The sequence below is a fragment of the Crocodylus porosus genome, unplaced genomic scaffold (assembly GCF_001723895.1).
Source record: "Crocodylus porosus isolate Cpor-Errol unplaced genomic scaffold, CroPor_comp1, whole genome shotgun sequence".
Classification (NCBI taxonomy): domain Eukaryota; kingdom Metazoa; phylum Chordata; order Crocodylia; family Crocodylidae; genus Crocodylus; species Crocodylus porosus.
This window is the reverse complement of record NW_017728934.1, coordinates 7,895,037-7,919,688: the sequence shown is the minus strand read 5'-3', so window position 1 is coordinate 7,919,688 and position 24,652 is coordinate 7,895,037. Positions and strand designations below refer to the sequence as shown.

Here is a 24,652-nt window from a genome sequence, read left to right as displayed (position 1 = left end):
TGAGCGAGTGCCTGTGATGCGAGTGGTGCTTCCTGGTGGTGTCCCTCAGGGAGCTGGCAGGAGTGCTGCAGGACGAGGTGACAAGGCTTGAAAGCATCCTCAACAATGAGGACTTCATTTACTGGATCTTGGAGGAAACCTCTAGGACTGTCGAGGAAGGACTGCCACAGGCAGTGCTAGTGAAAAAAGTGTATGTAGATGCCCAGAAAATTGGAAGCTTATGACCTCTGGCAGCAAGCAGAAATCTTTATCTCCACCTGTAGTGGTTTGTCTGGAGAACAGATATGGAGCTCTAGCAACAGAGGAGGAGAAGCGTGTTCTGTTGGTGAAACAGACCAGGTCTGTCATCCCCAGGATGGGGAGGATGGAGGCCATTCCCACCAAGAGGAAGCAATAGGTGGGGGTGTTTGGAGACTCTTATGTGTCAGGGGCAGAGGCATTCACCTGCCACCCTGATTTGTTTTGTTTTGTTTTGGGAGGCCTGCTGCTTGCCCAAACCTAGATCTGAGATGTCACAGGAGGATTACTGAAACTCATCCATTCCTCAGAGTATTACCCCATGCTGTGCATCCGTGTGGGCACCAATGATACTGCCAGGGGTGACCCTGAGCAGATCAAAAGTCACTACAGGGCTTTGGGAGCTAGAGTGAAGGAGACGGGCTCAGGTGGTGGTCTTGATTCCTCTTCGCAAGAAGGGCCCAGATGCATCCTGCAGATCAATGCATGACTGTGCAGGTGGTGTTGCCAGCCAGGCTTTGTTGACCACAGGATGTTGTTCCAAGAAGGACTGCTAGGAAGAGACGGGAATCAGCTGAAAAAGAGATGGAAGAGCATCTTTCCAGACAGCCATTTCTAAGCACCTGGAGGAGAAGGGGGTGATTAGGAACAGTCAGCATGGATTCACCAAGGGGAAGTCATGCCTGACCAACCTGACTGCCTTCTGTGATGAGATGACTGGCTCTGTGGATATGGGAAGAGCAGTGAACGTGATATGCCTTGACTTCAGCAAGGCTTTTGATACAGTCTCCTCCAACATTCTTGTAAGCAAGCTAAGGGGGTATGGGTTGAATGGACTGGAATGTGGATAGAAAAGTAGCTCAAACATTGGTCTCACAGGGTAGTAATTAATGGCTTGCTGACTCGCTGGAAGCCAGTATCAAGTGGAGTGCGCATGGGGTCAGTCCTGGGGCTGGGTTTTTTTCATAGCTTCATCAGTGACCTGGAAGATGGGATGGAGTACATCCTCAGCAAGTTTGCAAGTAGCACTAAGTTGGGGGAGAGTAATGATATGCTGGAGGTTAGGGGTAGGATTCAGAGAGTTCTTGACAATTTGGCATACTGGGCAAAAAGAAATCTCAGGAGGTTCAATAAGGAGAAGTGCAAAGTCCTGCAGAACCACTGGCCATTGTACAGGCAGGGGGATGACTGGCTAAGCAGCAGTTCTGCAGGAAAGGACCTGAGGGTTACAGTAGGCAGTAAGCTGAATATGAGCCAACAGTGTTCCCTTGTTGTGAAGAAAGCTAAAGACACACTGGGCTACATTAGTAGGAGCATCAGTAGCAGATTGTGGGAAGTGATTCTTTCCCTCTGTTTGGCACTAGTGAGGTCACATCTGGAGTACTGTGTGCTGATTTGAGACCCCCAGTACAGAATGGAGGTGGATATACTGGACAAAGTCCAGCAGAGGGCAATGAAAATAGATAAGGGGCTGGGGCACATGACTTCTGAGGAGAGGCTGAGGGATCTGGGCTTATTTAGTCTAGAGGAGATTTAATAGGAGCCTTCAGTTACCTGAAGAGTGGTTCCAAAGAAGGTGGAGCTGGACTGTTCTCAATAGTGGCAGATGACAGAACAAGGAGAAATGGTCTCAAGTTGAACCACAGGAAGTTTAGTTTTGATATTAAGAAAAACTTTCTCACTAGGAGGGTAGTAAAGCAGTGGAACAGGTTAGCCAGACAGGTTGTGGAATCACCATCCTTGGAGGTTTTTAAGACCCAGCTGGACAAAGCCTTTGCAGGATGATCTCGCTGGGGATGGTTCTTCTTTGAGCAGGAGTTTGGACTAGATGACCTTGTGAGGTCCCTTCCAACCATAATTTTCTATGATTCCTTGATGTCAGAGGTGTTCATTCTCTGCTCCACTCTAGTCTGGGGGCAGGCAAGTGGGGCCAGTAGCAAATGTCCAGTGTCATTTCCCCTTTGGTTTCTTTTCCTTGAAGGAGGTCCTGGTCCCATTGGGATTAACTGAAGTGTTGCCACTGGCTTCAATAGGATCCAGATTTGAGCCTGTGTGTCTTGTCCTTTGCTGAGTGCACTGTCAGAACTTAGCATATTATAATATAATAGTAAAAGCAGGACCAAAATGTGTGGTCCTATTCTTTGAATGGTGCTGCATCGAATAAGCCTGAAAGCGTGTCTGTCCAGATGCATACAGCTCCTTTAGTCAGCCCTGAGCTGACCTTTTCTCTCCAGTCTGCGAAAATCAGGGAGCTGCTTCCAGTTAATCAGAGAACCTGACTGTAGTAATACTTGTTCTCTCTGGACAGGAACTCCAGTTGGAGGAGGTGCAAAGTGAAAATGTACGACTGGCTGAGCAGAACTCTCGACTTAATGAGAAGGCTGAATGGGCAGGACAGGTAGTCAGTGAAGATTTTTTCCTCTAAATGGAGTATTAACTTTTCCTTTGTGTTGAACTTGCAAAGCATTTGTATTAAGCAGAGGTTATTACTAGACTAGGATAAAACTATGGCCTGGATTCCCCACATTGGGGAATGTCCACGGGTTTTACTTGTCAGGGCCTTCACCACCTCCATGACAGGACAGAGTCCACTGTGAGGAGGTTACGGTGAAGGGAGGTGGCCATAAGATGCTTCTCAATGGGGAAATGTGAGATGGGTTTACTGTTACCCCTGAAAGAGAGTGCTGGGCCCAGGAGAACATAGCCAAGAAAGCAAGGCAGTGGCCCAAGTGCTAGTTAAACCTGCCTTGCATAATAAAGATAGCTGTCTCAGTGGGAACTTTAGGGAGGATTCACCCTGATGGGTGCAGGTGGCTATCATTCCATGTTTGTAGAGCACCCATTAAGGTATTACATCCCAGTAATCAGCTGCATTATAGTCACAAGACCAGTAGTCCCAGATTCACAGAGTAACATGGAAAACAGACAGGAAAGACTTGGCCATATGGACTGCAGCTATTTGCTGTGCAGAACAGTACGGTAATAATAAAATGCACCTTGAAGCGTATAAAAATACTGTAAATGTGCACAAGTGGGTGGGAACTGAGGAAGAATTAGTACTGGGATTGGAGGGAAGGGGAAGATGCATTTCAGAGATGTCTTTTTTCCTTTAATTTGGCTCTTTCTTTTGGCATACGAAATATAGATGAGCCAGAAAACCAAACCTGTTTTCAAAGTCTGGTCATTTCCTGCTGATTAGCTCTTTCTGCATATTAATCAGGCTGTTGTACAGCAAGGAGGTGTTTGTGATTTGAACTGCTAATAATAACTTAGTGATGGCACATTCCCATTAGAGATGAAGGACTGGCCTCTTGCACAATCTGTAGTGAATGGAGTTGCATCCAGTAATAGTGGGGTTTTGCATGCTTCTCTGCCTCTAGTCCCACCCTTTCCAGATCACAGACACAGCTTCCAAGGTTTCGCAAGGGAAAATCCCCTTCAGAAAACTCCACATGTTGTGAGGGAGACAACTATAGTAAAAATTCAGTAGGTGAATCTGTTGAACAGATTAAAGCCCCGTACAAATATATGAATATTTGGTTATGTTTGACTACCAGTTGGAGGGGAGAGAAGATGGGCTGATGGAAGACCACAGTGTAGCTGTGTAAAGTGATGGACCTCTGCTGTTGTTTCAAAGAGTGCCTGAGACTATTTGTATGAATCAGTAGCCTTTCCTTTACAGGTTGAATCCGAGAATGCCGACCTGAAGCTGCGGGTAGTTTTAGTCACTAAGGAACGGGATTCTGCGATTCAGACGAGCCAAGGACTCCAAACCAAGCTGGAGAATTTAGAGCAGGTGCTGAAGGTCAGTAGGACCCAAGCTTCTGGAGGAGCTGAGAAGATGCTGAGTACTGTTCTGAATGGCCTTACAGAAAAGGGGATAATGGTAGCAAAAAGTCTGTTTTTCTGATTTGTTTGGGTCATTTATATACAGTTTTGCTTTTTGTGGCCTTTGTTATCTAGAAAATCTTTTAGAAGAAGCCTTTTTAGCCCCTGCTGGGAGCATCTCATTTCATATCTCTGCACCTGGACAAGTGCCTTGTCCAGCAAGGCTGTCTGAGTTATCTTGGTATCATGGAGTTGGTTTTGCAGATGAGGGTTGGCCAGTGCGCTATGCGTTCTGGCCCCAAGCCTCTTGACCTGAGTTGCTGCTTGATGTCCTCTCTTTGTGAGGTGAGGAGGAGCAAGGGGGGAGAGGAATTTGGCAGTGTGAAGCTGTCTGAGGCAACTCTGACTCTTTGTATTGCTGGTACAACTCAGAGCAAACTACGGTAGGCAGAGGACCTGCCTAATGTATTCTTGGAACTCCACTCCCATTAAGAAGTTTCCTTTCCCAATTGTTTAGTTACTGTGTGAAAAATAACTTGTTGCCTATCAGATTGTTGTTGGAGGATAGGGCCCCTTGGGAGAGATCCAGAAGGCAATGGTTTAATAACACCTCTCCTAAACTGTGTGTGACTTGTTTTCCAGCACATGAGAGATGTGGCAGAGCGAAGGCAGAAGCTGGAGGTTGAACATGAAGAAGCACTGCTAGTACTGCGGGAGAAACAAGAGGAAGTCAGGCGGCTGCAGCAGGTATGTAGTATGTGAGAGAGAGTGAGAAAATGAACACTAACTCTGATTCCCTACAAACAGATGGGACTTCTGAATTGTGTTTCCTTGAAGGGACAGACTGCAGGGAGGAGGTATGTGCAAGTTCACCAGATACACTATTCAGGAAAGTGTCGGTGTGCAGAGCAGCCCTGATACCTGGTCAGTGCAAGTTGTTTTCATGCATGAAACTTCTAACTTAACAAGGTTTAGATCAAGGATGTTTCCAGTCAAGTTTCTCTGTTTAGGTTTTTAAATCTATAAGATGCTTATTAAGACAATGGTAGCAGAAGTGAGATTTTGAAGGATGCTTTGTGACATGCTCTTTGTCTCTTGTTTGACCCCAGGCCCAGGCTGAGGCAAAAAGGGAGCATGAAGGAGCAGTACAGCTATTAGAGGTAAGACAGAAAGACAGAGCCAGGGTGACATATGCAGGCTTAGCATCTCACATCCTTTAATATTGTCTTGCTCTGCATTTTGCATGCAACTTCATCAGCATGAGCAAAACAGCACCAGTGGCTGAACACTCTCACAACAGTGGTGCACAGATTTCTGTCAGAAAGGCAGAGCAGCTGTTAAGTCCAGCCCAGCTCTTGGACTGGATACGGTACGGAATATTCATCACCTGAGTGTCTTTCAGTTCTGCAATAAACAACTAACATCAGTCATGCCTGCTACTCTTCTGTGAATCTCCTCTAGGAGGAAATCTCTGCATGTTTGTTTTAATTGTTTTTCTTTTATATTACATGCTCTGTGCTTTTATTGGGTAAGGTGCATTGGACAAACAGCTTTTATGTGAAACAGGGAGGGGTAAGGTATGAAGTAGCTCTTGGAACCAACAGGAGTTAGATCTCCAGTCCCCAGACCAGCTCTCAGAAATTGTAGAATCATAGAAAATTAGGGTTGGAAGGGACCTCACGAGGTCATCTAGTCCAACCCCTGATCAAAGCAGGACCATCCTCAACTAGACCATCACACAAAGGTTTTGTCCAGCCAGGTCTTAAAAGCCTCCAAGAGTGATTCTACAACCTCTTCGGGTAACCTGTTCCACTGCTTTACTACCCACCCAGTGAGAGAGTTTTTCCTAATAGCTAATATAAACTTCCCTTGTTGCAACTTGAGACCATTGCTCCTTGTTCTGTCATGTACCACCACTGAGAGCAGTCTATCTTCATCTTTTTTCAATGCCCCCCTTCAGGTTGTTGAAGGCTGCTATTAAATCCCCTCTGTCTTTTAATCTCCAGACTAATAGGCCCAGTTCCCTCAGCTTCTCCTCAGAAGTCATGTACACCAGCCCCCTCACCATTTTCATTGCTCTCCGCTAGACTCTGTCCAATGTGTCCACATCCTTTTTGTACTGGGGGCCCAAATCTGCACACAGTACTCCAGATGTGACTAGTGCTGAATAGAGGGAAAGAATCACTTCCCATGATCTGGTGGCGATGTTCCTACTAATGCAGCCCAGTGTGTCATTAGCTTTCTTCACAACAAAGGAACCCTATTGGCTTACTGTAACCTCTAAGTCCTTTCTTGTGGAACTGCTGCTTTGCCAGTCATTCCCCTGCCTGTACAATGGCCAGTGGTTCAGTATGACTTTGCACTTCTCCATGTTGCTTAAGTGCAGGACTTTGCACTTCTCCTTATTGAACCTCCTGAGACTTCGGCCAATATGCCAAATTGTCACAGTCCCTCTGAATCCTAGCCCTGACCTCCAGTGTATCTACTACTCTCCCCAGCTTGGTGTTGTTTGCAAACTTACTGAGGGTACGCTCTATCCCATCTTCCAAGTCACTGATGAAGCTATGGAACAAAACCAGCCCCAGGACTGATCCCTGGGGCACTCCACTTGAAACTGGCTGGCAACTAGACAGCAAGCCATTAATTACTACCCTTTGAGCCCAATGTTTGAGCTAGTTTTCTAGCCACCTTACAGTCCATTCAACCCATACCCCCTTAGCTTGCTTGCAGTAATATTGTGGTAGACTGTATCAAAAGCCTTGCTGAAGTCAAGATCTGTCACATTCAGTGCTTTTCCTGTATCCATAAAGCTAGTCATCTCATCATAGAAGATAATCTGGTTGATTAGACATGACTGCAGAGAAAAGCTCAATTCAGGGCTGATTGCAGGAGTTGCATGTATTTTGAAAAACAGCCTTGCAGGCTTATGGGCTGCAGCACTGTTCCAAGAACAGAACCAAGCATTTTGGCACTGCTATTACTATTATATTTAGTATAATATGGTAAGTTCTGGTAGTGCACTCAGCAGAGTGCAAGTCACAAGGGCTGAAATCTGGATCTTATTGAAACCAATGGTAAAACTTCAGTTAACCTCAGTGGGGCCAGGATCTCTTTTTAAGAGAAGAAAACAAAGTGGAAATGACACTGGACATATGCTAGTGCTCCCCTGCCACTGGACTACAGTGGAGCAGAAAATGAATGTGTGACATCATGGAAAGTTATGATTGGAAAGGACCTCGGGAGGCCTGCTTATCAGTTCCTTGAGTAAGTTGAAGTCTGCTTTTCTGAATTCCAGAGTTCTTACTCTGCTGCTCTCCTTCCTTCCTTTCTTCAGGATCCTGAGCTCAATCATTTCATCATCACTGCTGCCCACATTGCCATCCATGACTACATACCCCACCAATTCTTCCCTCTGTGAGCAGCAGGTCAAGAAGAGCACAGACCCTCGTTGACTGCTCTAGCACTTGCACTAGGAAGTTGTCCCCATCACGCTTCAAAAACTTCCTGGATTGCCTGCACACTACTATATTGCCCTCCCAGCAGATGTTATGGTGATGAAAGTCCCCCATGGGAACCAGGGTCTGTGATTGGGAAACTTCCACTAGCTGTTTGAAGAAAGTCTCATCCACCACTTCCTCCTGGTCTGGTGGTCTATAGCAAACCCCTATCATGACATCACCCTTGTGCTCTCCCCTCTGACCCTAACCCAGAGACTTTCAACAGGCCTATCCTCAGTTTCATACTGGAGCTCTGAGCAGTCAAACAGCTCTTTTATCTGAAGCGCAACTCCTCCTCTTCTCCCCTGCCTGAACAGTTTGTACGCATCCATGACACTGCTCCAGTCACGCGAGCTCCCACCAAGTCTCTGTTATTCAATTACATCATAGTTCTGTGATTGTGCAAGGACTTCCAGTTCTTCTTGCTTGTTCCCCAGGCTCAGTGCGTTCGTGTACAGGCACCCGAGGTAACGAGCTGATTGCCCTGCTTTCTCAGGACAAATAAGAATTCCTCCCCTGCTGCCCACTCTTGCTTCCACTTCCTCCAGGTCACTCACTCACCTCAGGGCTTTGGTCTTCATTGCCCTGGTGAACGTAGTTTAAAGTTTTCCTCACTAGGTTAGCAAGCCTTTCTGCAAAGATGCCCTTCCCTGTCTTTGTCAGGTGAATCTCTTCCTAGCTATACTCAGATGCTTGCTCAAACAGGCTTTCCCCTTGTGGACGGCTCCATTGTGCCACTAAAGAGAAGTGATTAGCAGTCTTGCTTCCAGGAGGTAACCTTTGCAAAATCCCGTCCTAACTCATTAGATCCATAATGAAGGATTGACACTTGACACTTTATTTGAAACTGTAGGGGAAGCTGATGCAGTGAGGGTTTGATACCAAGGGAGTGAGCCACTGCTTGTTCCCTCAGTTAGTTATTGTGTCTAAGAGCTGAAGTTTCCAAGCTGAAGTAAACGACTTCAGTGTAAGGCAGCTGAAATCCCATAGAAGTGTGAATTGTCAAGGCTGAGTATTATCTTTAACAGTGGGATGCAGTTAGAAATGACAGAATACATTTATGGTGCCTGCTGTTTTGTGAGAGTTTGGTGTTAACCAGGGGTCCAGGAGGAGCTGTGACATGAGTTCAAGAGCTCTGCTTATGTGTCTGACAGTCAGACAGGCCCATAGCTGCAGATCTTCACAGAGTTTTCCTCAGCCAGCCAGCAGCTTTAATCAGCCCTCATTCACCTATAAGCTGGTTCAGTATGGGGCTAGTTAGTATCAGTGGCATTTCTCTGTCTTTGAAAGGGTCATATATACAACCGTCTCATCTCCATTTTATTGGTATTTGACCATGTGATGTCTCGCCAGTTGTGCTAGGGGGTGCGTATTAATGCTGAATTGGAACAGAGAGAGCGCTGATTCTTATGGGAATCTGCATGGAGTGAAGGTGGTGAAGGTGCAGGTTCTCTTCACTACCCTTTGGATATGCCTGTCCACAAAGCACTCAAACCAGCTTAGTTCCTTTTCAGGGCCTTTTCCATTTTCCTCACCCAGTCACTATCTCAAAGCTGATTGAGTTTGAATACTGAGAGTAGCACACCACGCACTGTTGCTTGTTTCCTTTTGTTGTGCTAACCTGAGTTTTCATTCTGAGATGCTTCAGTGATTGGTGTCTGGGACGTTTCAAGGTGCCTAAGTGTAAGAATTTGATTACTAGATTTGTGAGGCTTTCACATTCATAGCTTGGTGTCTGCTCTTTGACTTGGAATCTGAGTATAGCAATGAACCACTACTCTCAGACCTGATTTAGTAGCAACCCCTGAACTTTGAGATATAGTAACCAGGGTTAGGAGAGGTGCTATACCCTTCTAAACTTAGTGGTGGCATCAGTATTGCCAACCCCACCGTGTCAAAAAGCAGAGACAAACTCAAGAGATTTAGAATGTAAATCATGAGATGCCATTTTTTAAGTGTGGGGGTGTTATTTGTGAAGGCATGGGTAACCGGTGCCTCATGATACTGCGGGGGCACCAGTGGCCAATTGCTGACTGGGGGGGTCCCCCAGCAGTGGATCTTTCACTTATCAGCTGGGTGGCAGGATGGCTTCTTCGTCTTCCCTGGACTGCACACACTTTGCTGGCCAATCTGCTTAGTTCTTATACTGTTTAACTATATAGCTTCAAAACATTTTTCCTCGATAGTTGGCCAATTTAAAGTTTGAACAAAACAGGGAGAAAAAGGATGACCGTCATTTTACAATTGTTAAATCACCTGGCTCCTGTTTTAGGGCTTGTCTAGGTGTGAAGACTTGTGTTAAAGTTCAATTACATGTGATGGGCCTGGAGTAGTCAAACAGGATACTTAGAGGTATTGATTATTGGACCTGTCTTTGCCCCACTGATAAACAAATACCCAAACTTGTATAGCTTGCACCAGTAATGGTCTATTTACAAAGCTCCAAACATACATTTAATGATTGAGACATTTGTAACACCTGAGACATTGGATGCCTGTTTTGAGAAATGTAAGGATGTCACGTACAGGACATTTTTCCTGTATTCATTGCACCTTCTACAGGTTTCCCTTGAGATGCATATTTAGTCTTTTGTCTTCTTTAGTTGCTAGTTCGGTTAAAGTGTACATGTAGTTTCCTTGCCTTCTTCTAGTTACACTGGCTCAACCTCTTTCTCTGGCTTTCTTAGCTTGGAGATTCATATATGATGAGTGTCAGGTTTCTGACAACAATTTTTAACCATCACTTCTATTATTTTATGGCATGGGTCTGGTATTGGGTATCTCGTTTCACTGTCTTGATGCCTAATGGGTTGCAAGCATTAGCGGAGTTCAATTTTCTTGTGGCTGTCTTGTTACCACAACCTAGTCTTGCCCCAGCCATTGTCTTGCATTTTTGTGCGAGATGCTGTCCAAACTTTCAGTTTTCATATGCAGCAGAGCAGAGCTCTTTTTCAGGAGAAAATTTAGGTGAGAGTATTTAAAACCAACAGTGAGCCTCAAAACTCTGTGACTGGGAGAAATGGATTTGAGACATAAAACTAGAAGCTGTTGCTGTAAAACACTTCATGATTCAGAGAGTGTGTTTTTGTGGCAGGGTTTGTATAGCAGCTTCTTTCATATTTTAGCCTGTGGAAGTTGATATGTATTTAGGAATTGTCAGAAAGGAACCTGGTACATGCTGCAGACTAATGGAGGCAATAATTTTACCCAAATTGAGGAATTTGTTATGCTTTGCTATTTCTTGATATTTTTGCTTGTACGGTTTTAAATGTTTTTCTGTTCTTTTCTTTGCTGACAGAATACTTTGGATTGCATGCAGGTACTGATATGATCTTACCAAGCAGGGCATCCTCCTTCTGCAGTTTAACCTTAATTTACTGCCTCATGCATATATATTTAAACTAGACTTCTATCATGCCTTGCATGATGTCATCTCCCCAAAACCAAACTAATTAATTATAGATACTACCACTACTACTTTGGCAGAGCAGGGCACTTCTTATTTAAAAACCTTTTCTCTTCCCAAAACAGCAGCAGCAGCAACAACAACAGAATCTAACAAAATGGAATTTGGGAGCTTTATTGAGATTATCAGACTTATTCCAAACTCTCTGTATCTCTGATTCATGTGTGTCTAAAAGTTTGTTTGAGTTTTTTGAAGCTATTCTCTTCAGTGTGAGATTAAAATAATATAAAATATGAAAAAGGGATGAGAAGTGTTGTTCTTTCTCTTGGTTTTTGGCATGTACTTTATATTTGCTGTCTTACTTAAGACTAGTTCTTAAGAGAAATAAAGATTCTCAGCTTTTTTTTTTAAAGGCAATTTCCAGCTCTCATGGCTGCAGAGAAAAGCTGGAAAACATAACTTAAATGAACTTAAAGCCTCAGAACGTGGAATAAAAAATGCAACCAGTTTCTAGTTTAAAAGTCATGATTTTAAGCCATTCTCATGACTTTTTTCCAGGTTTTGATTCAGTGGGGTTTGCCACATTGAGAACTGCAAGTTTTCCCATTATGTAATTGAGGCCTATTAACCTATGATACTGATATTGTAGAACTATCGGGAATCCTGGAGGTGAAGGGGAGTAGATGGAATAATTTATGATTGGATAGAGGTCCATAGCTAATGAGCAGAACCTGCTCTCATTGGATATGGAGGAGTGAAGGGTAGTCAGAGCCATTAATGATTAGCAGAGGAACAACACTGAAAAACCTGATCTGGAATAAAGCTGGCTGGCATCTTTTTGGCAATGTTTACAATGCTGCAGTGCCAGGCTGGCAGTCTCCCCTGCTTATTGGAATGGGTTGGAGAGCCTGAGCACCTAGAGTACTGATGAACTGTGAGCCTTGGTTTCTCCTATTTTGGTGAGGAACTCAGCATGGGGAGATCAGCCAAACAGTGACCCATTAGGAGTGTGTGTGCCCACAGCTCGGGAGAAGACAGGTGTGTGGGAAAGGGACTGCTCTAGGTTCAGAGGCCAAAGGAGTGCAGTGTTGTTTCTATTTTGGAGGGGAAAGTTGGGGGGTGGAAATGCTGAGGTTATGAACATTCACACTCATTTCCTAGTGTAAACAAGCCCTTCACTTCCCTGCAAGTGAACCCCTAGATGTCCTCAGAGATTCCTTTGCTAACAGTTACTTCCCACCTTTCATGTGCCTGATGCAATGCTGTCCCTCATTGTCCTTGCTGCTCTGGGGCTGTCTAGAGCCTCTTGTCAGAGGCACAAAAGCCAGGAGGATGATACTGAGGAGGTTGTTGGAGTTCTGGGATCACATAGGGACTCCCTGGATCCCTTTTGTGTGACTGGGTGGATGGAGAGTTAATAGATCAAGTCCCTTTTGGAGATCAGCCATTGATGTTTGAAACACCAGTGAAAATCCATACCCTGCCCCCAAGTGTCCCATATCAAAGCCTTGGTTTGACTTGCATCTCCCTGTCCCCAGGCAGTCATTTCCTGTAAAGTGGATTTTGAGTATTGGATCAGAGTGTGTTTTAGAGCTGAATGTTTCCCAGGCTTGCTAGTGAGGGTGGGATTTTCAGAGGGCTGACTGACAGGGGGCTGCTGACTTGTATGGACCATCCCTGGGCAACTCATTCTGTTAGGCCCCTTGGCAAATCCTACCCCAGGTTGCTGCTGGGGCTCCATTGTGTGGAAGGACCCAACGATGGTAACTGCGGTTCGGAGGTTTGTTGCCAATTTAGGACTGTTCTTGTGCCTTACTCTGCCTTTGCTTTTCCTTGTCAGGCCCGGGTAAGAGACCTTGAGGATCAGTGCCGCAGCCAAACAGAACAGTTCAGTCTCCTGTCTCAGGAACTCAAACACTTCCGACTACAAACAGGAAAGATTGACCTTCTCACCTCCACGTTGGTGACTTGTGATCTTCCACTTGCTCCCTGTTCTTCCACCCCGCAGCCACAGGGTGGTCATTGGGAGAAGGGTAATTACTGGAAATGCTGATGGGTGTTTTGATCGTGAATACATTGTCTGTTGGCTTTCCTGGCTGTAGATTTCCCTGTATCTCCCTGGAAAACAAACATTTGGGACAACAACCAGCAGTTTTTTAAATCTTTCTGATGCCTTTCTTGAAAACCTATGAACAATTGTCTGAGATCTGTTATGTTTTGGAACTACATATATTTAACATTTCAGTTGTTAAAACCAACTGATAAGTTATGGAAGATTCTGAGTCTTTAAGAGATACTTAACATATTTGACCATGAGAGGGTACATCATGAAGCACTAGTGTAAATGAAGCTGTAGAAAGTGATTATATAATACTCTACCATATTACTTGAAAACTTGTCTGTAGCAGTTCTAACAATATGTTACCTGAGAGTGAGGGGTGAATATGCATTGACTTGAGTGCTTCCCTGTAGGGCATGAGAAGGTGTTGCTCAGCTGAGCTCCATAGTATAATAGAGGCTCTAGGCCAGCTTATTTGTTCCTTCAGGTGGGACAAATTAATGAGCATGTGACTGTAACAAGAAAGCTGAGAATTCTCCCAGTGAGGGGAGAGGGGACCCTGATCTATCGGTGTAAAGCCAGCATAGCCAGCTCCTGATCCAACTGTCCCTTCCCCTCCCTGACACACACATTGGGTATGGGATGGCATGCACCTATACTTCACCAGTTTTTGACTGGTGTGTGATTACCTCGGGACTGTGAGGGTATAAGTTATTTCACCCTTAGGACTGGGGCAGAAAAGTCCACAGGACCAGGCAGCCATAATGAGCTCCCTAGGAGCTTTCCTAACTCTTATGCAGATAGGATCTATCCTATGGTAGCATGTAGGACTGAAGATTTCGTTCTCCCTCCCTTAGACCAGTTTCATCCTATGACTTCAGTGGAGCTGCCCCTGAGTGACAAGAGTGTGAGAAGGATCAGGGCCGAGATCCCCTTCACAACTTGTAATTTGGAGAGGCCCCTTTCAGCCCTGCTTTCCTATGGTCCTGTGAACTGTGACTCTGGACAGCTCCTCTCAAGATAGCCCAACTATGCTAAAGACAGCAAAGTGCTCAGAGCTGCTCTTGTTTGCTCTTCCTTCTGCTTGGAGTAACCAGTGAAATGCCTGGTTTCAGATCCTGATGTTGCCCCTGCATCTCCTGCTCTTCAGTGCAGTAAGACAACGAATGATGAAGGGACTGTGGAGTTGGAGCCATTACCTCAGATCTCTGACCCCGCACCTGGCGTCACCAAAATTCCACTCCCAAGCGCTGCTGCCTCACAGAAGCCGGCCAAGAAAACGGAGTCCCAATCAAGCTCTTCAAAATCAGAATCAATGCAGAACAGTCCGAAGTCCTGCCCCACTCCAGAGGTCAGTGTTGGCTGTTGCTTTTGGTGTCCCTATTTATTAGTCACTGGAGGGTAAGACAATAGTGGTATCATATTTACTAGTACTGCATTGCTACACTTATGACTGCCTGTTAAAACCTGTATCCAAGAACTAGAGAAATCAATGAAGAAAACTTGCAGAAAGTTGTTGCAGAAGTTTGCACTTTCTTCACTTGGCTATACTCTGTGCTGGGCTTTTGTGCAGATTATGGGTGACTGGTGCTGCCTTAGTCAGGGGGGCCATGTGCCCCCTGGGCGATCAGTCAGTGACTGGACGAGCAGGGGGGTTCCCCCCATGGCCGATCTTGCCCACAACCAGTCCCACCGACTGAGGTGGCTGGGAGCAAGCGCCAGCCAATTGCAGCCATCAGCTGGCACTTGCAGCGGGGGGCACTGGTGCTCCTGGCTGCCCCCCCACCCATTGCCTAAGCGACGACCATGGCCAGTCACGGGCTGCACTGGCGCTCTCAAGGGGTCACTTGGATTGCCACTGGTGCAGATCATTGCACTCTGGAAAGAAAACAGTCGGAGAAGAGCTCTGTGAAATGGCTTATAAGTTTCCTGAGTTCCATGGAGAGTGTTTTTTTTTTTTTTTTTAATGCATTTATTTTGTTTCTGGGACAGAGCCCTGACTATTTTTTGTTTGCTCTCACCCTCTCTGGCTCCTCAACTCTTGTAGTGTTGGCTGTCCAGCTTCTTCAGCAAGAGGTTGTGGAGAGCACTTCTCTTCGGGATCTGCTGCAGCTTAGTATTCGGAGCACTCTCTTGGGCTGTAGCTGAGGAGAGCCTCCCACTCAGGTCTTCCATTTTCTGGTCAAGTGTGTAAAATGTTACTCTACTATGCAGAAGACAGTAGTAACTCCCCTGGCCATGCTTTTGAATGAACAGTGACTATGTATTCTGTGTAATTTGCTGGGTTCAGTGGTTTGTATATGCTGCATCCACACCATTGCTGGGACTATGAGCATTCCCTACCCATCTTCTCCCCCTCGCACATACCATCTCTGGAAATGTGATGGTGAAGCTGCTCTGGGATATCCCTAGCAGCTGCTCTCAGGAACGTCATAGACCAAGAGCTTTGAAGTGCCTGTGGAGAGATCTAGGAATACAGTATAACCTCGTAAATCCGGCATCTTTGGGACCTAGCACCTACCGAAAATTTGAAAATCCTGGGTTTTTGAAATATAAGAAAAGTGCATAGTCTGGCGCTGCTCGGCTGGCTGGATGCAGGGGGGGAAGCTTGCACACAGCAGCTGCTATCATCATCGACCACCCCATGCTGCTGCTACTACTCCTTCCCCCTGCCCACATGACTGGCCACGGGGGGTACACCGGTCAAAAAAGGTTGAAAACCCCGGATGCAGTCTATTTTTTTAAAGTATCAGATTTTTAAGAATTCCGGAATTTTGAAAACTAGATCTATGAGGTTATACTGTGCTCTTTTTTCCAGGCGAGCGCCTAACCCAGCTTCTAAAGAGACTGGCTTCTCTTTATGTGCTTTCTGTCTGCTTCCACATATCTTTCGTTCTTGGCTGCCTACCAAGCTGGCTTCAAGAGGATAGTCTTCGTAGGCTTGCCTAGCCCATGGCATGCTGCTTTGGGTACTTTGCAGAGCAAGTGTGAGTTGTAGGCGCAAACCCCCTCAGAAAGGGAGTTGGAACCTGAGCCTCTTGCTTCCTAGGCAAGAGACCCAGTCAGAGAACTGAAAGGTAGATGGGTTCTCTTCCATCACAGCATTTCTCTGAATAAAGTTTTGGAGGCTTACACAGACTGAATATGCTGTAGCAGGCAGACTGAGAGTTAGATGGCTTAGTAACTGTAGTGGAACCATTTTGCGCATATACAGTTGGCCAAGCCTGGTGTTATAGAGTGGAATCTGTTGTAAATTCTGTGGAAGTGATATTGAATACTGTTTTTACATCTTGGTGTCACAATAGGATTTGGCTGAGACTTGGACATACAGTAAGCAAATTTTGCTCTAATTTTGCTCCATAAAGTTTTTATTACTTCTGTGTTATAGTTCTTCTGTAGTAATTTACTCAAGGAAGTCTTTCCTATTTTTATATCAGTGCAGTATAAATAGCACTCAGAAATCTTTTTTTGCCTGCAGTTTTTGGAGACTTTAGGTTGTCCTCCTTTCATATTGTCAAGCTTTGCTCTCTAATTCTAGAGTAGAAAGTTACTTTTTTCAAGGAAAGCTGGATTTTCTTGACATCCTATGACTCCAGGAGCTGGACCTTTAAGAACATTAAATATTGTAAACCTTGTGATAGAACTGTGAGACTTAGCAGCTACATTTAGGTACTCTCTGACATGCACACACTAGAAAAACATGGCGTATATGTAGATTTAAGCCTGCAGATGAGATTGGTATGACAGGTTGTAATGTTGGAGAAATTCTCAGATTGTGTAATACAGACTGTGCCATAATGTTGTATATGCACAAGGGGGTTGGCACTTAAAGACATCCATTGTATGTTAATTTTGGTGTTTTGTGACTTTTGTGTAACATATCTTATACACTAAAAAGTGGATTACAAAGAAAAGAAGACAAGGAGCTTCATGTTTCAGGGGTTGAGAGCTGTCCTGGTTTACAAGAGATTCTAAGTTGGCAATTTTCATGCTGGAGGAGTTCATGGAAAACTTCGAATTGCTCCTTAGTGAGGGGTGTTTTCTTGCCAAATTTGCAGATTTTGAGCCTTGGTTCTTTTGCTGTTCAAAGCAAAACATTTGGAAGCATTTGTGTTCTGTGGTGGGAGCAGTGTATCAAATACGGTTGTCTTGTTTCACTGACCTTAGATTGAGGAAGAGCTGACCTGATTTTCCTCAGACTATCAGAGATCACATCTTTTTCACAGAAGAGTCTTAAAGTTCCAGACTTTTGAAACTAGGATTGGCAACACTGGCCTATTCAGTTACCCAGGGGCTTTCCCACTCCAACCAGTCACATTCCCAGGAAGTCCTAAAGCAGGTAGGAGCCAGAGAAGTGCAGCCATGCTGATTAAGGCCAGTGAGCAAATGGAACAGGGCAGAACACCCTGATGATTTAAGGTACACATACCCACACATGGATTTCCTAGCCCAAGCATCCTACCGAAGATCAAGGCCCATGAGGAACTGTGGGCTCCTGAGCCATCTTTACGTAACAACACAAGCTGGATTTCTCTCCGGCCAGTGCCAGACAGGGTGAGGCCCAGCTCTTTGCACTGATGCCCAGAGCTTTGGAGGATTCTCCCTGTTAAGGGGCAGTTCTCTAGGGAAGAACCTATCTTTTACTTTCTCCTGTTTGTGGGATGTTTACTTTTTCCTAGTCTAAGAGAGAAGTGACTAGCCTTAGAATAGGAATGAAAAGTGATAATACCATATTTACTCAAAAACACGATGACCCTGATTATAAGACACCCCCCCCCACCCCAGTAATTAAATCTTATGCATGGAAAACATACATATTTGTTCCCTTCTCACTGCTACAGCAGGGAAAATAAATCTAGGGGATGGGGGCCAGGTAGGTCTTTGCTTTCTGCCTCCCCTCAACTTTTTCCCCTGGCAGCCCCTTCCTACTCTTCTGACTTTCAGACCCTGCTCTCCCTGACTACATGGAAGTGAGCAGCAAATCTGAAAACAATAAACTTGAAATTAAACATGGCTTTAGTGATTTGCATATACTACCCATGCACCTAGTTCATCCAGAATTAATGCATGTTACCTTTTTTTTTAAACTGTTGCACGTTTTAGCACAAATACTCCATAAGCACACTTTTGAGCAGCACTTTGATGCCTACTTATATGTTACTTTTTTATTTTTGTAAAAATATATATCTGTATATATGAGGTTATATATATCTACACTCTGAGTATCACTTCACAAAGAAACCATAACCTGTTACAAAAACCATGCCTGTGCACCCATTCAAAGGTCTGCTGGCCACCTGGACCCAGTACAATATCTGCCCCATGTACTACATACACACCAACCAGACCAGGCAACCCCTTCCTTTCATCCCCACCCCACTTGCAGGGTCACAGACTCAGTTCATCTGTTGTTCATGTCACTGTCGCTCCAGCTCCTGCTAGAGGACCCACTGCTGCTGGCGCTGTTGCTATTGCTGTCCTTGGTTCCAGTTGTATCTTCCTCTTCCTCACTAGGAGGAAGTTGGAAGATCCTGTGCCAGGTGGCTTTGACCTGTCGGGGATCACCGTCCTCTGTGGACCTAACAGACGCCGCCTGCCACTTGCCTAGAGTGTCATCAGCTGTAATTGGGGTCTCATACGTGTACGTTTCGCCTGCCACGGCTTGATATTAATGGAGTTGGTTCAGATGCCTTAACGTGTAGTCCAATTATGAGTCTCCCCGGCGTCTCACGAGGTCCCAAGTTTCTGAGGGCTCCACCACCCCTACACCCTCGCCCGTTCCACCAGGTGGTGGCCAGCCAGCTGGTCTGGCCACGTATCCTTAGTTCCTCCTGGATAATCAACAAAAGAAAGGTCAATCAAAGCAAACACGACAACCGAGATGGCTCTCCTGGTCTGTGTAGCTGCTCCGTCTGTCTGCAGCCACCCTCCAACTCAAAACTTGACCTTCGAGGGGTCAAGCACCCCTTTGTTGGCTTGCTGAGAGCCCCTTTGTAGGGCTTGACAAGATTCCTTTTAACAGCTTAAGTCCACTATTGGACTGTGCTACTATTACAGGGACTACAGTACTTCAAAGTCAATGGTGCCCTTCTATTAGGGTTATTACGGTACCTTAATCACTCCCACCCCCCAAACACACAGTTCTGCTCCCCACAGGGGCCAGTAAACTGGGTTCCAAAACCCCGGTGGGGTTCGGTGGGGTTTTGTTCTCTGCCAGAAGCTCCTACCAGCACTCAACGTAGCTTTCAGCGTTCCCCGCAGAGTGTGCCGGCTTGCTCCACCTCCTCCTCCTCCTCTTTCGGGTTCTGCATTGCATCCACCTGCCTGTTCCGGGCTCTTCTTTATGCTGGCGGGGGAATTATCAGCCCCTCCCTTCCCAAAACACCTGGGTAAGGGGAATCTCTGCTGGGCTCCTTGAGGCTGCGGACCCGGGGCCACTGAACCTTTGATTAGCCTGTAAACCCTGGAACCCAGTGGTTCCTTCTCTCTCTCACATGGCCATGTCCTCTCCATCTTCCACTACTGATTCTCTGGTAGTGGGTCTGGAGCTTGCTCAAAGCCATTTTCATACAGTCTACCACTTCTACGTCCATGTGCCTGTACAACAGGAGGTTCCTGGCTTTCCACAGGATGCTCCTGACGCAGGACGCAAACTGGTCAGAATGGGTTGCCGGGTTCCCCTGGTGTTTGGCGAGGTGTCCGTACAGCACCGCTTCTCTGGTTAGCTGGTTGACACTGATCAGCATTTTGCAGAGCTGTTTCACCCTGTTCCATATCTCCTTGGCGCAGGTGCAGAGCTAGAGGAGGTGGCCAACTGTCCATGGCAGTTGGGTCTCCCCAGCTGACTCTCTATGCCTCTGGGCCCTCACTGGCAGGGCTCGGTGGGCTGTATGTTACAAACTATGCATGATATTGATCCAAAGCCAAAGGCTCGTGATTTTACACATATATAATTGGGCTGGGCCACACCAGTGTCAACAGCATTTCAAGCCATGGTGACCTCATTGCTCAGTATGTGTGTGTACTTCAGATACCCTCCACAAAGGAGCCATATCTTAATTAGACCCCACTTTTGACTTAACAAGAACACCTGGTTCTGGTTCTAAGTCCTGGGATGCTCCAAAAATGTATATGCAGATGAGGCGCAGGACAACGTGATTCATCTTCACCTCATGGAGGGTGGGGCTATACTAATCACATGTGCCAGGTTGAGAGATGGGCCAACAGGGATTCTGGGTGGAACTATATGCAGTGTCGTGGAACAACTGGAAAAAGAGTCATCATTGGGGAGAACTGCACTTAATGGGCACTACCATGTGTCTTATTCAGATGGACTGCAGTAACTTATTTTTGTGGTAGGTTCCCATCAGCATATTTCCCAGTATGGGCCATGTGTTTTATAGTCATGCTCAGTGTTGGCTGCACGTAGCCAACTTCATAGTTGGTTTCCATTGCTGAGCGCATGCTGCTTTTGGTAGCAGTTTAATGATAGACAATGTATTTAGTGAGTTTTTGTTGTGCGTGATTTTAAGATGAGGGGGCTTTTTTTCCTCTTGCCAATTAACTAGTTTTAGTTGTACCTCTGAACACCCCAGGGAATGTACACTTGCATTAATGCGTGTTTCATAGGAAGTGACATTGTGCATCAGATGGCATTTAATTTCACGGAGGAGGACCTGTACTTTCTCAGCAAAGTTAGACCCACAAGCCTTGCTTTTTTTCAGAGCTTTCAGCACAGAAATCAGTTGCACATTGAATACAGTGCAGGCTATTGAATTTGAAATCAAAAAGAAAATCCAGGACACCTGAAAGATTCCGAATGGCAGTGTGGACTTGGCAGATCCCACCCTGAAGGACAGGCTAAATTTTAGGCACCTGGAACACTGCATTGAAAACAGGTTGAAAACATGGCTGTCTAGAGCTAGAGATCACAGCTGGTGTGATCCAAGCAGTTAGTTCAGAACTAAAGGTTGCAGGGTATCTTGCATTGCTCGAAGATAAACACTATGAATGTACTATTCTGGAAAAGATGCCACTGAACTCTGTCAAAGATTACCTGAGGCAGCTGAAGTAGTTAAAGGGGTGCATGGAACTTCCTGCTATGTACAATGGATCTACATTTAAAAATTGTATTTGCATCAGAGAAAGCAGAGTCTGCTCTAAATACCAACCTGAACTGGTTTCAAGTTAGGCTTTGCAGTGTGGCTTGACAAGTCACTGGTAAAGTGAAAATATCAGAGCTGACCCAAAATCCTTATTCTGTTTAGCCGCTGAATTTGCACAGGGAAAAATTGCACTACCTTTCTTTTGTAATATGGCATCAAAAATCAAAATCTACAGAGCTGCTTGAGGGATTAACAAATGCTACAGACCCTTAATCAGCTAAAGAAGTAAGATGTATTGGCTGCTGAATGAGTAGAGTAGTAAGTCCATCCATCACCTAACAGCTGAAATGACTACTCTCACAAAGACCAGGAGCAGGGGAGGGTTCCCCTAGCAGTTGTTCCGGTTTCCAAGACATTGTCAAAGTCAGTGATAACTGATAAGGGAATTCCAGTAAGTCTTAGTCACCTTAGAGGTGGAATAGAATTTGGGCCTATGTGTCTGGTAAATTTTGAAGTCCTGGAGATAAGCACGTCTGTCCCCACTCTTTTTTCCTTAATAGAACAATTTTCACAGATAGGATAAACCATTTTCTGTTACCACATACAATATAGTGATCTGATGCAATCAGGCAGCTTTGCACCAGCTGAGAATAGGATTTCACTTGCTGCACTGCTGTTGGGATCGTTCTGTTTCTTTGATCAGTCACAGCCACCCCTGATCCTTATTCTTGTCTGTTTGGTAGGTGGATACTGCAAGCGAAATGGAAGAACTGGATGTTGATAGCGTCTCTCTAATTCCAGAGCCAGGGAACCAAGGCCCTGCAAAACTCCAGGTCTTCTTAGCTCGATACAGGTAACGCACAATGCTCAGGGGCAGACCAATTGCCATATTTGGAATCAGGAAAGAATTTTACTCCATGGTCGGATTGGTATGGAATATGGGGGTTTTAGCCTTCCTCCATAGTGTGGGGGGTGGGGTGGCTCTCTTCGTTGGATCTTTTGAGTGCATTTTAACCCTTGCAGGAGCAGGGGACTGATCATCATTGTCCCGCTGCTTTATCCATGGCAGGTGAGGGTGTTATGCCTTGTGTCAGGGTTGACTGTGTAGATTTACTAGCAGGTTAAACAAGAATTATATATAGGATGGTTTGGATAGGGATGATCCTGTTTCAGGCAGAGGGTTGGACTAGATGACCTCTAGGTGTCCCTTCCAGCTCTGTTTTTCTGATTCTAATGTCCTTAATGTTGTCTAGAGGATTTAGGCAGAATTTGAGGGATCGTAGGATGTTTGGCATAGTCTCCAATTTTGGGACAGGTTATTCCAAAATTGTCTATTCTGATCTTTCTCTGTGCATCTAACACCACCCTCTGTTGGAGATGAGATACTAGGCTAGTTGGATCATGGGCCTGATCTGTTCTAGGGGTTCCTATGGCCCTTAGTAAATGCACAGATAGAAATAATGCTTCCAGATGCACACAAGCACCATTGGAAGCATGGCTTGCTGTGTCAGGAGCATGGAGTAAAAATTTCCTTTTGAAAAACTTTTAAAGAAGATTGCAGCTCTTTCATTTTTTTAAATTGTAAAAATCCTGCATTTTGCAAAAATTTCAAGTTTTTATTTGAAAATAACCCCTGAAAAATTGAAAATTGGAAAATTATTAGTTCAAACCTTGAAACTTCCAATTTTTGCAACAAAATTTTTGGCTTGGGCTAATGTTTTTATGATTTAATATATTCAATAAAAAATTGGAAAAAAACCCAATAACATTGAGACCAAAGTTCAGTTAAAAGTCCCCCATTTTAGTATTTTACATTATAATTCAGAAAAATAATTACATACTTGCATCAGGTTTTCAAAAATTGTTTTGTAAATGTTTGTGTTTCCAAGCACTTCACTCAAACTTTCACTGCTCCTTTGTGAAAGTGAACACAGATTCCACTCCAACAACACACATTAGAGATTTAGCTTTAAATATGAGCAATGACTTTGATATTCCTCTGCAACGTGTCTAGAAGCAGGAGACCAGCCTCAGTGGACCCAATGTACAGGTCTAGTGTGACTGACTGCTTGGATGCTTTGATGTGGAAGTTGGTATGCAAAATAAACATTATGGTTGCAACTCTTTCAGCTATAATCCTTTTGATGGACCTAATGAAAACCCGGAGGCAGAGCTCCCTCTGACTGCTGGAGAGTATATTTACATCTATGGGGACATGGATGAGGATGGCTTCTTTGAAGGTGTGTTTGATAAAATGAGACTTAACTAGGAAGCTGTAAAAACTTGACATCATTAAGAATAGAGGGAGGAATTTGACAAATTTGCAGTTACTAGGAAATAAAAGGTCATAAGGCCAAAATTAGCAAGCACTGCTCCCATAACTTTTATAAAGATGCACCTGTGTACTAGGGTCAGTTCAATCCGGAAGGCGAAATTGAGATTCAGGGGAAGTCGATGGGAATTTATTTTTCCATCAATTTGAGGAGAGCCAGGTTTTTACATCTGTGGTGTACCACCTGAACTATTTCTGATTCCTTAGCCATAAGTACCAGATAGTTCCCAGAAAATGGCAAGGGCTTGAGGCATTGTATCTTGAGGCCAAGTATCTCCAAATACACTAGGCATACCCTGGACCTAGAGCGCTTCTCTCATTGGTATTTGACATGTTCTGTAAGCACTTACGAACTTGCTTTGCCAGGAAAGAAGACACAGTGCTGAGGCAGAGAGTAGCAACAATCCCTGTTTTTACAGATACTTAAGTGCCTAAAGATGCAGAAGGGCATCTAGTAGAAACTTCAAAATCTATGGGAGTTATGAACCTAGACACTTCTGAAGACTCTCATAGCCACTTACCTTCCATTTTTAGGCACATAAATATCATTTGAAGAGCAGGGAATTGAACAGATGGCTCCCAAGATCTTGGACAGCACTCTGGGAAACGAAGCATCTCTCCTTTCTCTAGCTCCTTCATATTTGTGCTTTGGATTATTTTTCCTTATCTGGATTAGCTGTTTTTTTTTCTTCCCAGATTTTTGGTCTCTCTTGGTTCCTTTGTATATTTTATCTGTTGTAATATTTTTCATGCTTTCTGCTTAATAATTCATAATATCATCTGTGAATTTCATCAGTATTCTAATGGCCTTCTCTTCCAGATGATTAGTGAGGGTACTAAATAAAGGTGGCACTAATGCTGATGCCTGTACTTCTCATTAAAGCTCTCTAACAATGGATCTAGGATGTTGAAAAGGAGGGGTGCAGTGTGGATCAGGCCCTTGACTCTGGAACTAGTAGGACATGGCCAGACCTGGTGGCTACCCACGCACTTGAGAAGAAGGGCTGAGCAGCTCAGCTCCAGCAGAAACAGGCCCTTAGTTGACTTGGCAGTGCTGTTGACTGCCTGCTGGGCTTGGGAAGAAGGGCCAGGCAGCTTGGTTTCTGCAGGATTAGAGCCTTAGTTCCTGTAGATGGCAGGATTGGAGGAGGAATTGAAGGAGGTGCAACCACCCCTGAAGTCCCACAA

The 24,652-nt window shown here is 44.9% G+C and overlaps 1 protein-coding gene across 5 annotated transcripts in view; it reads left to right on the top strand.

The window, feature by feature from the left end:
- Window positions 1-24,652, top strand: part of TSPOAP1 (TSPO associated protein 1) — a 112,305-nt gene that overhangs the window by 54,106 nt on the left and 33,547 nt on the right. For 4 of the 5 annotated variants that reach the window (XM_019546458.1, XM_019546457.1, XM_019546461.1 and 1 more), the window contains exons 7-14: window positions 2,546-2,635; window positions 3,920-4,042; window positions 4,708-4,812; window positions 5,175-5,225; window positions 12,809-13,001; window positions 14,143-14,378; window positions 21,876-21,985; window positions 23,263-23,372. In XM_019546458.1, coding sequence (XP_019402003.1) covers window positions 2,546-2,635; window positions 3,920-4,042; window positions 4,708-4,812; window positions 5,175-5,225; window positions 12,809-13,001; window positions 14,143-14,378; window positions 21,876-21,985; window positions 23,263-23,372 — 1,018 coding nt within the window. The remainder of the gene's footprint in view (window positions 1-2,545; window positions 2,636-3,919; window positions 4,043-4,707; window positions 4,813-5,174; window positions 5,226-12,808; window positions 13,002-14,142; window positions 14,379-21,875; window positions 21,986-23,262; window positions 23,373-24,652) is intronic. The other variant, XM_019546459.1, reaches the window with a different exon arrangement.